This window comes from Dipodomys merriami, unplaced genomic scaffold (genome assembly GCF_024711535.1).
Source record: "Dipodomys merriami isolate MVZ:Mamm:240054 unplaced genomic scaffold, mDipMer1.0.p SCAF_33, whole genome shotgun sequence".
Classification (NCBI taxonomy): Eukaryota; Metazoa; Chordata; class Mammalia; order Rodentia; family Heteromyidae; genus Dipodomys; species Dipodomys merriami.
This window is the reverse complement of record NW_027204826.1, coordinates 1,532,290-1,549,237: the sequence shown is the minus strand read 5'-3', so window position 1 is coordinate 1,549,237 and position 16,948 is coordinate 1,532,290. Positions and strand designations below refer to the sequence as shown.

Genomic DNA, 16,948 nt, shown 5'->3' with positions numbered 1-16,948 from the left:
CACTGAGACTTTTTTGTTGGTTGTGGGACTTGAACTTGGGGCCTGGGCACATTCCCTGCACTTTTTGCTCAAGGCTAGGGTTCTACCATTTTGAGGCACAGTGCCATTTCCAGTTTTCTGATGGTTCATTGGAGATGAGAGTCTCACAGACTTTTTTGCACAGGCTGCTAACTTGTCAATCTGAGCCTGGTGTGGTGGTTCATCTGAGCCCTTGGAGACTGAGGCTGGAGGATGATAGGGTTAAAACCAGCTTAGATTATAAAATGACACTATATACTGAAATGAAAAAGAAAAAAAACATCAAAACTCCTACAATCTACTTTGCAAAATTGATACAACTGTTTTATGCAAATTATCCCAATTAAGTCTTTTCCATAGGTCTTTACTTTTTTTTGTTTTCCCTGTCAGTTGTGGGGTTTGAACTCAGGGCCTGGGCACTGTTCCTGAGCATTTCTGCTTAAGGCTAGTGCTCTGCCACTTTGAGCCACAGCGCCACTTCTGGTTTTCTGGTGGTTCACGGAGATAAGAGTCTCACAAGAGACTTTTCAGACCTGGGCTGGCTTTGAATGAACCATGATCCTCAGATTTCAGCCTCCCAAGCAGCTAGGATTACAGGCATGAGCCACCAGTGCCTGGCTGGTCTTTTTAACATGGTGTGCTCTTTACCTATTTTCTTGATAGCACACTGTGTGAAGTTTGTGTTTTGTTCAATGATACACTAGAACACGTAGAGGCATCTGGCACATAGTATGACTTTAAGTGTTTGCTAAGTAGGTGCTTTTTTTGCCTTCATATTTCCAGTTTTAAAAATTAAAACTTTGAGCTAGGTGCCAGTGGGTCCTGCCTGTAATTCTAGCTAAACAGGAGCTGAGAGCGAATGACCACAGTTTGAAGCCAGACCAGGTAGAGAAATCCAAGAGACTTTCATTTCCAACTAACCACTACAAAGCTGGAAGTGGAGGTATACAAAGTGCTAGCCCTGAGTGACAAAGCCAAGGGAGAATTTGAAGCTGAGCTAAAGCCCAGTAATGGTACACAAGCACACCCACACCTATTTCTGAAAAGATCATTGATTTCTAGAAAGGCAAAGTGCATAGGCAGGAAATTGGTGAGACGAAGATTTCAAGGTTTGCTGTTATTTCCTGTGAGGGAAATTTCTATGAAGTGTGCCCTCTACTTAGTCATAGCACCCAGTAAGGAAAGTGAATGACATCAATTCTAATACACTAAGCCATTCTCTTTGTATTTAGCAATTCCAGATACAAAGTGCTATTACTAAGACCCATGTATCCAAACTAATGTCATTTAACTTTTTATTCTATCCAGAAAGATTCATGATAAAAAAGAAACCACCTACAACATTCTTAAGCTCTTGAAGAAACAGGCCAGGTTCTTACCTCTATCTTCCCTTTCAGTGCTTTAAACATGGACAAAATAACATGTTCTTCTTCTATCCGTTGAACCTCTTCTCGACTAGGCCAAATATCACGCAGGTAAACATCCTTGCCAGTAGGATCAGTCCCTGGTTAAGAGTTTGACGTGATATTGAGTGTTAGAATACGCTCCTTCAAAATGCTTATGTCATTTCAAAGACATACAACAGAACCAAGGAAAGGCTCGACATCATGTACAGGCATCAGCCGCCACAACAACAGGTATCTGCTTGCTTTATGTCCTTCATTGGGATGTAGAAATTAATGAGAAAACTAAGAACTTCTGGGGGAAAACTGTACGTGAGTGTATGATCTACTTACACACAGATATATTAAAAATATATATATTTATATATGGGAGCATACCTAAAGGCTCTGTCTGGAAATCTATGTTCACTGTGCCTGCCAGGGCATAGGCCACCACCAGTGGGGGAGAGGCAAGGTAATTGGCACGGACGCAATCACAAAGACGGCCTTCAAAATTTTTGTTTCCGGATAAAACCCCACAGGTAACCAAATCACCCTGAAAAACACAACACAAACAAAAACGCCACACACATAAATACACTTGATTCACAAGCTCATACAAACTTGGATAATCCTATGTAAGCAATCTCAGTATTATAGTTCTGTGAATAAGATAAGAAAAGCATACCACTAAGTTTTAGGTACAGAAACTACAAATCCTACACATAGCTAATAATTCCTTTCATTAATAAGGAATCATTCCAGAAATGTAGAAATGATTCTTCAAATCATAGAGACTCAGAGTTTAGTCTTTCCAAGAGGTGCAATAACTAGAGAAACATAAACCCATCAATATGTATTTCTTGTAATCTAACAAGACAGTTTACAATCTGTGCTCCATGCTAGGTGATCACACTTTACCTGTTTCACTGCATTTAGAACTGCTTCTGATAAGGGCGCTGTGTTCCCCACACAGGTTGAACATCCATAGCCAACTATTTCAAATCTGTGTTTTCAAAAAGGACAACATGATTACACAGAGCACAACGATGAGATTACTCCAAGACTGTTCATGGCATACAGATTATTAACCTATATCAGGTGTATACTAATTTCACCATATGCTTAGAATTAGCATGCTGAAACACTCACTGGCCAACTATGTGTATTACATCACTCAAGGGAACTCTTCAAATACAACATACTAAGAACATAATATAACCTTCTAAAAATAATCATGCCCAGGTGCTGGTGGCTCACACCTGTAATCCTTGCTACTCAGGAGGCTGAGATCTGAGGGTCGTGGTTTGAAGCTGCCCTGGGCAGGGAAGTCCCTAAGACTCTTATCTCCAAAATAACAATCAAAAAGTCAGAAGTAGAGCAGTAGTTCAAGTGGTAAGAGTGCTTGCCTTGAGCAAAAAAGCTCAGGGACAGTGCACAGATCCTGAGTCCAAACCCAAGGACCAGCATTAAAAAGAGAAAAAAGAAAAATCTTTCTTTATTAAATCATTTTTTTTTTTTTTTTTGGTGAGTCTTGGGGCTTGAACTCAGGGCCTGAACTGTCCCTGGGCTTCTTTTTGCTCAAGGCTAGCAATCTACCACTTGAGCCACAATCCCACGTCTAGCTTTTTCTGTTTATGTGGTACTGAGAAATCAAACCCAGGGCTTCATGCATGTTAGGCAAGCACTTTACCACTAAGCCATATTCCCAGCCTCAAACAAATTCTATTAAGCAAACCCAAAGGCCTTGTTTAATATGCAAAGTACCCAAGTATTGGCTGGAACAATTCCATCAAAGACTCACCAAAAAAACAAAACAAAACAAAGTAGGCACTATAATAAAAGTGAATGTTGCTGGGCATTGGTGGCTCATGCCTGTAATCCTAGCTACTCAGGAGGCTGAGATCTGAGGATCGAGGTTCAAAGCCAGCCCAGGCAAGAAATTCTGTGAGATTCTTATCTCCAATAAACCACTCAGAAAAACGGAAGTGGCGCTGTGGCTCAAGTGGTAGAGCACTCATCTTGAGATGAAGAGCTGAGGGCAGCGCCCAGACCAAGTTCAAGCCTCATGACCAACAACAACAAAAAGTGAATGTTACCTTTTTCTACTCATTAAGCCTAAGAAGATACCCTACCAAAAATTCCAATACAAAACATTGTAAGCAAAATCTAAACTACCTTTAGCTGCAGTTCAAAAAGCAAAAAACAAACAAAAAAAACCCCTAAAATTTATCAAGTTTTCAAAGAAGCTAATAATTTATGTAAGAAAATATGTTCCAAAATATATACTGAAAATATAATTAGCACCATCAATTAATTTTTTTTTTTTGGTTGGTCGTGGGGCCTGAACTCTGGGCCTGGGTGCTGTCCCTGAGCTCTTCAGCTCAAGGCTAGTGCTCTACCACTTGAACCACAGTGCCACTTGCAGCTTTTTCTGCTTATGTGGAGGAGGAATTGAACCCAGGGCCTCATGCTTGCAAGGCAAGCATTCTACCTTAACCACCGTCCCAGCTCCAATCAATTTTTGACTATGTTAACAAATACAAGCCAGGCATCAATGGTTATACCTATAATCCTAGTTACCCAGGAAGCTGAATTTGTCGTGCACACGTACACAAAACACACACACCGAAATGTACGTTGCTTTCTCTACATTTAAGGGACAACTCATGTATTATAGACAATCTTACAAAATCCCAATTAAGACAGTTTAGTGTTAATAAATGCAGCCAGAAGGTTTTCTTCTTTTCTGAGCTGTATACAGAATGCATGAGGAGTAAGTGCTCTGAGACACCACTCAGACACTGAGGCTATGGTTCAGTGTTTATTTCATTGTCTGTCATGTATCTTCTCTAAGGATCCTGAAGTGAGAGATCATATAAATCTGACTGCCATGTCCCTACAGGGCCTCGCATACTTCTGTTTAGTGAAGAGGCCTCAGAGACACCATGGAAATGGCAAACTACTCCCACCACAGCATGCTGCTTCTTTCCATCTTCTCTTGGTTTATGAAAGGCCTGTTAGGCAGCACAGAACCAATGTCAATAGCAGTCACGTGAAGCCACTTACCCCAGCTTACTAAGATAGGGCAGCACACCACTTGAGCTGAGGTAGTGAGTCACCATGCCACTGCCTGGAGACACGCTTGTTCTTATGTATGGCTTCACACGCAGCCCAGCTTCCACAGCCTTCTTAGCCAAAAGACCTGCGCCACCAACAAACAGGACTGATTAGAGAGGTGACTTCCTTTCTTCACGTTGGGAGTAGAAAGCAGAAAGGAGAAAGGTCTATTGACCAGACTGGATGCTAAGCCCAAAGCCTTAAACATATCTTCATCATTTTGTCTACTTTCAACAATGGATTCACCTCATTTAAAACAACTTGAAATTATAGTAGATGTGTGCTAACCATTATGTCAGAAAACAAGGACGTGTACACACAATAAAGACACTGTTGACTGGGATATGAAGCCAGACACTAGTGTCTCACACCTATCACCCTAGCTACTCAGGAGGCTGAGATCTGAGAAGCAGGGTTCAAAACCAGCCCAGGGAAAGAAATTCTGTGAGGGACCCCCCCCCCTTTTTTTTTCAGTTGGGAGGCTTGAACTCAGGGCTTGGGTGCTGTCCCTAAGCCTCTTTGTGCTCAATCACTTAAGCCTCAGCTTCCAGTTTTTGAGTGGTTAATAGGAGATAAGAGTCTCCTGGGAACCTTTCTGCCCAGCCAGCTTTAAACCATGCTCCTCACAGATCTCAGCTTCCTGGGTAGCTAAGATTACAGGCGTGAGCCACCAGCACCTGGCTCTGTGAGACTCTCACCGCCAATGAACTACCAGAAAACCAGAAGTGGCGCTGAGGCCCAAAGTGGTAGAGTGCTAGCCTTAAGTGAAAAAGCTCAGGGACAGCGCCCAGGCCCCAAGTTCAGGCTCCACAACCAATATAACCAAACCAAACCAAACATGTAGCCCCCAAGGCACTGCTTACCTGCAGCAAGCATGACAGAAGGGTTGCAGTTATTGGTGCAGCTGATGACAGCCGCAATGACCACCGACCCGTGAGACAGCTTATACTCGCTTCCTTCATAATCAATGCACATGACGTCATTTTGTTTCTCAGCAGCAATTTGGAAGCCTCTAAATCCAACCTACCAATGTGCATATGAAGAGAAGATAAGTAGTGCGGGCTTGTATAGGAAATGCAGGTAGAAAACAAAGCAGATACCCGACATGGGGGAATGGCCTTTTGCTGCTGTTTCTGAGCCACACAGAAAGTCCTGACACTCAGTAGTCCTGACTCAGCAAAAGCCTAGTCGGATTGGAGTCTCGTAGTTTCACACAAAACCTTCACCCCTGAATCCAGCCAGCTGGCTCAGAACCCACACCTTACTTGGTCCATCCCTGCCTACAGTGACTCTCATGACACAGTACAGACTATTCCTATCTGAAGATCTGTTCCAAAGCAATCCTATCCGCAGCAGAAGTGAACCACGGTGGGCCACGGGTCAACAGGTGCTGAGAGGGTAAGAACTACACAGCAGTCTCTGCTCTGCTTTATTTCTGTATGACTTTTACATTTTCAACATAAAATGCCAAGAACCAGGCACTGGTGGCTCATACCCAGAGGAAGTTGAGCTCTGGGGACCCAGGTTCAAAGCCAGCCCAGGCAGGAAAGTCTGTGAGATTCTTATTTCTAGTTAATCAGCAAAAAGCTGGAAATGAAGCTATGGTTCAAGTGGTAGAGTGCTAGTCTTGAGCAAAAGAAGCTCAGGAAGAGCATCCAGGCCCTGAGTTCAAGCCCCAGGATCTGCACTAACAAGCAAGAGAAGGGGGAAAAAAAAGCCAAGAAATTATAAAAAGAAATAGTCTGAAAAGAAAGCTGACTTCTAGAATATAGAAAGTGGTAAGATTAGGGGCATGACTCTTAAGTAGGAACACAACCTCCCAAAAAGCAGTCGCTTCCTACTCATTTTCGTGTGTCCAGTGATGAGGATCAGTGTGCCAGTGTGTGTGTGTGTGTGTGGGGGGGGGTCACAGGCCTCTAGGGCAGAGCTGCCTAACTTGGTTCTCTGTTGCCCAGTGCAAGAGCCACAGCCACACAATACTGAACAGCACTTGATATCAGACTACTCAGACTGAGAAACTATTAATTGTAGTTAATTTAAAATTTAACATAAGTAGCTGGGTGCCAGTGGCTCATGCTTGTAATCCTTGCTACTCAGGAGGCTGAGAACTGAGGATCATGGTTCAAACCAAGCCCAGGCAGCAAAGTCCATGAGACTCTTCAATAAACCATCAGAAAACTGGAAGTGACACTGTGGCTCACGTGGTAGAGAGCTCGCCTTGAGCTAAAGAGCTGAGGGACAGCGCCCAGGCCCAGAGGTCAAGCCCCATGAGTGACCCCCCCCCCAAAAAAAAATGTTAAGTAGACACAATCACCTGATTCTCATAGTGGAACTGGGAATAAGGCCCCATCAATGACTGACCTGTCCAGCAGATAGAAGGGTGAAAAAAAAGGCCACTGTGTGTGTCAGAGCTATAAAAATTATGGCAGAAGACTGATTTACCAAGACTTAACACAAGCACGTTCAAACACAAACAACAAAAGGACTCACCTTTTCATTTAGGCAAGCCTGGAAATCACTTTTCATATCCGTCACTGCGACTCTGTCCTGAGGTCTTTTGGGACCACTGACAGTTGGAACAATTGAGTTTAGGTTAATCTGTATCACCTAGAAAAAGATAACAGAAAGAGAAGGAATGAAAATTTCTCCATACAGATTCCCATTCAAACAGTTCTTTCTAAAAGCACAGTGAATATACTCAGATTCAATGCAGTGTTTGAATGGTAAAACAAACCTGTTAAAAGTTTGTGAATGATACCATGAAAACACCAAACTAACAGATCAGTGTATAATCAAGCTACACCACCAACTGTAAGACCCGGATGAAATTTGTGACTCCCCCAACGCAAACACTGCCGGCAAGTGTGCACACTGTGGGACTGAAGTCAAATCAACAGAGGGTGCTGTAAGGACACAGAAGGAAAAGGCTTGCCTTTTTCTGAAAGAGACCAATTACTTCTACTTTCCTTTAATGGAGCTGGCAACCCTTGTCTTTGCCTCAGTCTATACTAAGAAGTTTCTTTGAAAACAAAAATCTGATTGTTCTGATGGATTTAAGTCTATTTCTTTATAGGGCCAGGGTTGGGTTTTTCCTTTTGGTATTAATTTATTTTTATCAGTCATGGGACTTGAACTTTGGCCCTGGAAGTTGTCCCTGAGCTCTACAGCCCCAGGCTAGCACTCTACCACTTGAGCCACAGTGCCACTTCCAGTTTTCTGGTGGTTCATTAAAGACAAGAGTCTCACAGACGTTTCTGTCTGAGTTGGCTTTGAACTGTGATCCTCAGATCTCAGCCTCCTAAGGAGCTAGAATTACAGGCATGAGCCACAAGCACCTGGCTCAGTAATTTTTGTTGTTGTTGGTGGTGGTGGTGTGTGTATGTGTGTGAGTGTTTAACAGATATGATTTTGCTTAGACAGGCTGATTTAAACTTACAATGCCACAGGCTCCCAAGTGCTCGCATTACAGGTGTGCACCACAATACTTGGTGAGATTTCTTTTTTTTTTTTTTTGGTCAATCATGGGGCCTGAACTCAAGAAGTGGTGCTATGGCTCAAATGGTAGAGTGCTAGCCTTGAGCTGAAGAGCTGAGGGACAGCGCCCAGGCCCAGAGTTCAAGCCCCACAACTGACCAAAAAAAAAAAAAAAAAAGAAAAGAAAGAAAGAAAGAAATAACTGCTTTGATTATAAAGGAAGTTTAAGGCCATGTAACTGTAGCTTTTTAATGATGGGACTGGGGAAAAAAGTGTCAAATCTGATGTAGGAATCATTCAAACTGAAATTTGGGAATACAGGGGGAATGTTGTAGTACTTTCTACCACAAAATAAAATTTAAATTTCATAAAGTATTATAAAACTACAGCCACAGAAGTCTATATAGTGGCCTAGATGGGTAGTCAAGAGCAGAGCACCTGCCTAGCAAGTGCTCTGGGTCCAATCCCAGTATTGTCAAAAATAAAACAAATAAAACAGCATAGTGATGGGGAGGCAGCTGATTAGAAACTGTCTTGCCATGAATGGTGTATCCAGGAAGGTGAACCACTCAGCCTCGAGGAGGTAAGATCAAGAGAATCTCAGTCCAAGGACAGCCTGTCAGACAGTTTCCGGCCAACAATTTGTTGGGCATAGTGGCTCATGCTTGTAATCTCAGTCATGTAGGAGGCACAGGTAAGTAGGTCACAGTACAATACCAGCCCTGGGAAAAACACAAGACCCAGGCTGGGTATTGTGGCTCACATCTGTAATCCTGTTCAGGAAGCGGAGATCTAAGGGTTGCAGTTCATTAACCAGCAAAAAGCTGGAAGTTGATCCTGAACAGAGTTCCAAGGTCATAACAAATTGGAGAGAGACTCAATAAATGGGACTACATTAATATAAGAAGTTTTTGCACAGATAAAGAAATAGCAACCAAACTAGAATGAAAGCCAACTAATTGGGAAAAAATATTTACCAAAATATATCAGACAAGGGTCTCATATCCATTATATACAGGGAACTCAAGAAACTAATCCCTCACAAATCTAACAAACCAATCCTTAAAGGGGCAAGGGAGCTAAGGAGAGACTTCTCAGAAGAAGAGATAAAAACAGCAAAGAAACACATGAGGAAATGTTCATCATCCCTGGCTGTAAAGGAAATGCAAATAAAAACAACCATGAGATAGCACCTTACCCCATCAGAATGGCACACATCCTAAAGTCCGCCAATGACAAATGCAGAAAAAAAGGAGGGGGATGCAGAAAAAAAGGAACCCTACAGCATTGCTGGTGGGAATGTACACTTATTAAACCACTTTGGAAAGTGGTCTGGAGGTACCTCAGAAAGCTAAATATCGACCTCCTCCCCTATGACCCAGTCATACCATTCCTAGGCATCTACCCTGAACAACAGGAGCCAGTATGCAAGGACACATGCATCTCCATGTTTGTTGCAGCACTGTTCACAAAAGTCAAGATATGCAAACAACCCAGATGCCCCATTACTGATGAGTGGATAAAAAAATTGTGGTACCTATATACAATGGAATATTATGCAGCCATTAGAAAGGACAAAATAATGGCATTTGCAGGGAAATGGATGGAACTAGAGTAAATTATTTTGAGCGAGATAAGCCAAGAACAGAGACAAACGGCACATGGTCTCCCTGTTATATGGATGCTAAAACCAAAATGCAAAGAGATATGACAAAGTAAACAGGACTCCAGAAACAAAGGAAAGCCACTCATTTTGTTGTTGCTAAATGACTTCATGTTCTTGACCATATATATATATATATATATATATATATATATATATATATATATGCACACAATGGAGGGAAGCCAGGAGGTGGGTGCAGAATAAGTGGGAAACGGACCAACATACAACAAAGGGGCCCATCAGCTGCACTGGACATAGAAGAAGAGAACTAAACAACCAAAAGACGGTGATGGGAAGGGAGGAATGACAGGGAAAGGCAACAGCTTACACTAAGCAAAAGGAAAGAAATGTAAACATCACCTGATGTGGAAGAAATAATTGTATTTCAAAGCTCATAGAATTCACAAACTTTATAGACTATGATAATGACAATTTGCCTCATGAAGGTTAGAATGTGTTTGTGACTTTAAGTATCACTATCTCACAATACTGTGAAATTTGTGAACTTTTTGTAATCACCTAATTTCAATTAAAAGAAAAAAGAAAAAAAAAGTGAGAGAAGGGATGGGTTAGAAGGGATGGGTGACAATGTTGTCAGATATCTTGTATTCATATACTGTTTTGTAGAATGGGAACTTCTTTGTACAACTACTTAGAGATAACTTTTTTAAAAAAATGTGCCAGGTACCGGTGGCTCACACCTGTAATCCTAGCTACTCAGGGGTTGAGATCTGAGGATCTTGGTTCAAAGCCAGCCCGGGCAAGAGAGTCCGTGAGACTCTTATCTCCAATAAACCACCAGAAAACCGGAAGTGGTGCTATGGCTCAAGTGGTAGAGCGCTATCCTTGAGCTGCCTAGGCCCAGAGTTCAAGCCCCATGACAGACCAAAAAAAAAAAAAAAGTTAAAAAAAATCTGGGGGGCTGGGAAGGTGGCTCAGTGTTAGAGCACTTGCCTTGCATGCTCGAGGCCCTGGGTTCGATTCCTCAGCACCACATAAGTAAAAAGCCGGAAGTGGTGCTGTGGCTCAAGTGGTAGAGCGCTAGCCTTGAGCTGAAGAGCTGAGGGACAGCGCCCAGGCCCAGAGTTCAGGCCCCACGACCGGACCCAAAAAAAAAAAAATCTGGAAGTTGAACTGTGGTTCAAGTGGTGGAGGAGCAGGACATTGCCCAGGGCCCAAGTTCAAGCCCCAGGACTGACACACACACAGACACACAGACACAGACACACAGACACACACAGACACAGACACACACAGACACACACAGACACACACAGACACAGACACAGACACAGACAGACACAGACACAGACACACAGACACACACACACACACACACACACACACGGCTCAATCTGAAAAGCAAAAATAAAGGGCTGGAAGAGTGTGGCTCAAGTGGCTGAGTACTTGGCCCACAAGTGCTAGGCCCTGAGTTCAAACCCTAACCCTTAAAAAAAAAAAAAGAAACCTAAAAAGTCACTAATAAAATCAAAATAATGGATTACAAATAACAACTCTTAAGCAGTATCAAAAGCTAATTATTAAGTATTTACAATGTACCTAAAACTGGTCTATGAGGTACACATGAACACAGAGATGAAGAAACTGAGGCAAAAAGGTTAGATAAACTGCCAAGTTACTCAGCTGGTGAGTGAGCCCGTGGCCCCAGGACCCAGACCCCAGGACAGGTACCAGATCTCACACTCTGAGTCACCTCGAGGTGTGCTACTGGCACACACCTGTGAGTATTCAGGCTCAGAAGAACTCTGGTCATTCCTAAACAACTTCACAGCTTTCAGGTATTTTTCCACAGACTCAAGTTTGGTTTTGTCAAAACCTATAAAAGAAGAAACAATAATGAAGCAAGCGTGAATTTCTCTCTCCACACAGGAGAGTTTTGCATTTTACAGGGCCTATTCTTTCCAGGGCTTAATATGAACCATCATCCATTCTGCTATTTGATTAACTCATTTATAACAATGTGCCCCCAAACTGCAGAGTACAGAATGCATCTCTGAAGATATAGCTCTGATTAGAAAATAAACAGCTCAACGATAATATCTTCACACAAAAAGGAGGAACAAAAACATGGACTGGCTTTATGAAATATCAACAGTCAACAGGAGAATGGTCAAAGATCTTAGTCAACCAGGCTACAAAAACACCTTGAACTGGAACCTTCTACTGTTGTTAACAAAAGTATGTGCTTCTAACTCTTTGGAAAAGACTGATGTCCAAACTTCTGCCTGGTGGCTCCCTGACTCATGGTTACAGCAGAGGACAGCTGAGAATGTACCTAAGTTCACTTCCGTAAGGAAAATTCATCACTGGCCCAGCACCACTGGCTTGTGTCAGAAATCCATACTATTCAAGAGGCTACAGTCTAAGGATCTCAGTTTAAAAGCCAGGGCAGGAATAGTCCATAAGACTCTTATTTTTAATGAAACACCAAAATGCTAGTAAAAGCAAAAGCTCAGGGACAGGGTCCAGGCTGAGAGTTCAAGTCCTAGTACTGGCAATGGCTGGCATACATGAGCACATGCACACAAAAAGAGACAAGAGTATTTCATAGTTGAGTGGAGAATGTGCTCAGAATGACTTCCACACTGGGGGGCAGGGAGGGAGGCAGGGATCCTTCACTGTGGGAGACAGGTCAGGTGAGGATTAATGGATCACAGGGGGCTGAGTTTTAAATCTGCAGACATCTGATGTCACTGTTTCAAAAGAAAGCCATAGTATGAATATTAGATAATGACATTGTAATTTATTATATTGTCAGTCAGGCACACTGGATATACAGTATGTTTGTTCCAATGATTGCACACTCTTACCTGTATGTTCTAAGTGTTTCAATGTCACATTGTCAACAGGGAAAAAGCTGAGGATAGCACCATATTCTGGACACATGTTTGCTATGGTAGTTCGATCGACAACAGATAACTGTGAAACTCCACTTCCGAAAAACTCAACGAACTTTCCAGCCACTCCTACTTGTCTGAGGTGCTTTATAGATAGGCAGAAAGACACAAAGTTAGCAATAACAGGAGGAACATGGATTTCCTAGAAACTATATCCAATTTTTTTTTTTTTTGGAGGGGGTCAATCATGGGGCTTGAACCTTGGGCCTGGGCGCTGTCCCTCAGCTCTTCAGCTCAAGGTGAGCACTCTACCACTTGGGCCACAGCACCACTTCCGGTTTTCTGGTGGTTTATTGGAGATAAGAGTCTCATGGAGTTTCCTGCCTGGGCTGGCTCCGAACTGCGATCCTCAGTTCTCAGCCTCCTGAGTAGGATTCACAGGCATGAGCCACCAGCACCTGACCAAGATCTAATTTTTAACTAATACCAAGGACAAGATCTTTCATTCTTCCTATCAAATACTCTAGTTTCACAGGCATTTTGTAAGAGTTTTTAGTAGAGTTGTCCAATGTCATTGTTAATTGGGGCAAAAGTTCCAGAAGGCTGATTCATGTGTCAATGACTGAGTCAGGGTACCCTAACTTCTCATGTGTTCTCATTCAATTGGAAACTTTTTCCTTTCTTAGCAGCCCCTCACACAAAGTTGCTCAAAACCACTGGTGGCCTCTTAGATTTAGTGAGTTAGTACTACTAACGATGAGACTGAAGTTATGCTAAAATGATACAACCATAAATTCTTCCAATTGCAGCTACAAGACAAAATATTTAAGACATCATTACCGATAAATTCCGTTTTGGCAAGACTTACCATGATTTTAAACTCTTTTTTTTTTCTTCCGGGTTTGTAGTGGGGTTGAAATCAGGGCCTGGGTACTATCCCTCAGCTCTTTTAGCCCAAGGCTAGCACTCTACCACTTTGAGCCACTTGCACCACCTATGGTTTTCTGGTGGTTAATTGGAATTAAAGAGTCTCATGGACTTCCCTGCCCTAGCTGGCTTCAAACTGCGATCCTTAGATCTCAGCTTCCTGATTAAGAAGATTATAGGCACCTAGCTACTGAGGAGGCTGAGATCTGAGGATCACAGTTCAAAGCCAGCCTGGGCAGGGAAGGAAAGTTCGTGAGACTCTAATCTGCAATAAGCCGCTAGAAAAATGGAAGTGGTGCTGTAGCTCAAGCGGTAGAGCACTCGCCTTGAGCTGAAGAGCACAAGGACAATGCCCAAGCCCAGAGTTCAAGCCCCACGACCGACCAAAAAAAAAAAAAAAAAAAAAAAAAAAAAAGGATTATAAGCATGAGCCACCAGTGCCTGGTTTAAACCTAATTCTGTACAAGATTACTCTCAGTAGCAAGTTAATACACACAAATAATCATCTTTTCTAATTAGTAAAGAGGTCTCTAACTGACATGGGGAAGGTGCAAGTGAGGTAACAGAGGTAACAGAGAGAAACAACCCTCAACCAACGAGTAAAATTCAATCCCAACATTTTAGAGGCAGCTCAGAAACACTTTGCCCAAACTCATTTTTAAAGATGTAGAAACTCAAACATTAAAGATGTCCTTTTCTAGTTGTGGTTTTATACTTTGAGAAAGAAAAACCTAGATCACAGATACTAAGCCAAATGCTGTCTTCATATTATTAAGAGAATGGGACCTCAAAAGAAATAATAAGCTAGGCGCAGGTGGCTCACGCTGGTAATCCTAGCTACTCAGAAGGTTGAAATCTGAGGATAGTGGTTCAAAGCCAGCCCGGGCAAGAAAAGCCCAATTATCTCCAATTAACCAACAGAAAACCAGAAGTGGCACACATAATAGGTTAAAATTTTAATCAGCTAAATACCAGACAAAAACATCACTAAGGAAAAACCATCACGAGAGGTTTAAAAACAGCATTAATTTTTAAAGGACATTGGAGGATATTTCTTTTCCTTTAGGAGTAGTCCTGCCAGCAATTCTCACATTGACTTGATGATCTTTGGCATGACTTCCCAGATCAATCACTGCTCTGGGATGTCTTTTTCCTACTTAAGAAGGAGGATCAGGGTGGGAGAGGAAGGACAAGAGTTGGGGAGGTGGGGAAGAAAGGGATGATAGGGAAAAAATAAAGGAGGTTATAACAGTGCTAGATAGGAACGGACTCATTACCCTGCTCATGTAACTGTAACCCCTCTGTACAGTTTCTTGACAATAAAAAATATATATTAAGAAAGAAAAAGCCAGGTGCCGGTGGCTCACACCTATAATCCTAGCTATTTAGGAGGCTGAGATCTGAGGATCATGGTTCAAAGCCAGCCCAGGAAGCAAAGTTCGTGAGACTCTTATCTCCAATTAACCACCAGAAAACTGAAAGTGGCGCTGTGGCTCAAGTGGTAAAGCACTAGCCTTGAGCTGAAGAGCTGAAGGGCTGAAGGACAGCGCCCAAGCCTGGAGTTCAAGCCCCACAACCAACCAAAAAAAAAGGAAGAAGGATCAATATTAACTGCTGAGAGGGATGTATTACCATTTTCTTGCCCGGTGGGATATCCTGAAAGCCTTCAGATCAATGATCTAACCAAAAATTCTGAGAAGCTGGAATCCTAATTGTAATTTTGTATGGAACACTTCCCACATGTAGTCGTTTTTAAAATGGGATTTACAAGTCCCTCGAGCTCACACATTAAAGGCATGATGCTGGTTTTAAAAGTTCAGAGCAAAGGGCTTCTACATGATACTTCAAAGAAAAGTTCAATCAATAGATAAAGTTGACATGTCTCTACGGTCCCTATTTTTGAAAGCATTATTTAATAGTGTACTGGTTTTGAAAGGGCAAATAATTCCATTAAATATTAAAGGAGTGGCAAAGACACTTTTACAGAATATGGCATTTTAAAAATTCACATGACGGGCTGGGAAGGTGGCTCAGTGGTAGAGCGCTTGCCTTGCATGCCTGAGGCCCTGGGTTCAATTCCTCAGCACCACATAAGCAAAAAGAAAAAAGCTGGAAGCGGCGCTGTGGCTCAAGTGGTAGAGCACTAGCCTTGAGCTGAAGAGCTGAGGGACAGCGCCCAGGCCCAGAGTTCAGGCCCCACAACCGGACCAAAAACAACAAAAAAAATTCACATAGTGTATAGTTATCTACTGAGTAAGTACTACAAAACAGTTCAGTGGACTTTGCTTGATAGCCTGGGTTAGTTCAGGCCCTTCAGCTTCTCAGAATTAAAATAGCAACAACCCCCATCTCAGAGGCTTATAATGGAATAGATGCACTGGCGCATTAAATGAACAAAATCAATTTCTCATACTTACTACTAAAATTCAATGTTGTACTTGCAGTTGCTATGATAACTACGGAAGCCCTAAACCGAAATCCTTGTTCTTCTGGCTCCTCCCCTTAGATAAAAGCAATGTCCTGTAAGTCACAAAAAGACCTCAGCTCACACTCACCTTTGTAATGCCAAGAACAACATCTATGGATGTCACGAAAGGATTGCACGAGCCAGTGAGCTCACACCCAACCACCTCTGGTAAAGTAAGAGACACGGGCAGGCCAAGCATGACCGCTTCTGTTTCAATGCCTCCCACTCCTGGAGACAGACAAGACAGTACATGAGCCGAAGGCACGGAGGAGGACTGAGTCAGCTCCGTAACCCTCACACAGAGCTATCACTGCTAATACTGCGTGTCCTGAACCCATGCCTTCCCAAAGAGACTCTTCACATGAATCAAAAATTAATGCTTTTATCCTTATTAAAATTTCTAAACACACAGTGTATAGGGTATAGATTAGGCATTTTTGTACTCTGCTCACAACACAGATATAGTTGGGTGCTAGTAGCTCACATATATAATCCTAGCTACTCAGGATGCTGAGATGTGAGGATCGTGGTTCCAAGCTCGCCCTAGTGGGAAAGTCCATGAAAATCTTACCTCCAATTGACTACCACCCTATCACCACCACCACCATCACCCCCCAAAAAACCCACACAAATAGAAATGGAGCTGTGGGTTAAATGGTAGAGTGCCAAACTTCTGGAAGAAAAGCTAAGAACAGTGCCTAGGCCTTGAGCTCAAGTCCTAGTACTGGTATCAAAAAGACATGTATGAATATTGTCCAGTTCACTTTAAGCTTAGTCTAATATAAACAAAAATTAACTATTATAACACTGTAAAAGAGTAAGCAAAGGTGGGTGCTGGTGATTTATGCCTGCTATCCTAGCTACTAAGGAGCATGAGATTTGAGGATCATGGTTCAAAGCCAGCTCAGGCAAGAAAGTCCATAAGACTCTTGTCTCCAATTAAACACCAGAAAACCAGAAGTGGCACTGTGGCTCAAAATGGTAGAGCACTAGCTTTGAGCGAAAAAGCTCGGGAATAGCACCCAAGCCCTGAGTT

The 16,948-nt window shown here is 42.5% G+C and overlaps 1 protein-coding gene across 1 annotated transcript in view; it reads right to left on the bottom strand.

Moving 5' to 3' along the window:
* Ireb2 (iron responsive element binding protein 2) overlaps positions 1 to 16,948 on the bottom strand; it is a 51,049-nt gene that overhangs the window by 10,397 nt on the left and 23,704 nt on the right. The window contains exons 8-16 of the mRNA XM_070042795.1: positions 16,001 to 16,140; positions 12,492 to 12,663; positions 11,400 to 11,497; positions 7,011 to 7,127; positions 5,384 to 5,543; positions 4,470 to 4,605; positions 2,322 to 2,406; positions 1,800 to 1,956; positions 1,398 to 1,522 (exon numbers count right to left, since the gene is read on the bottom strand). Of these exons, the coding sequence (XP_069898896.1) occupies positions 1,398 to 1,522; positions 1,800 to 1,956; positions 2,322 to 2,406; positions 4,470 to 4,605; positions 5,384 to 5,543; positions 7,011 to 7,127; positions 11,400 to 11,497; positions 12,492 to 12,663; positions 16,001 to 16,140 (1,190 nt within the window). The remainder of the gene's footprint in view (positions 1 to 1,397; positions 1,523 to 1,799; positions 1,957 to 2,321; positions 2,407 to 4,469; positions 4,606 to 5,383; positions 5,544 to 7,010; positions 7,128 to 11,399; positions 11,498 to 12,491; positions 12,664 to 16,000; positions 16,141 to 16,948) is intronic.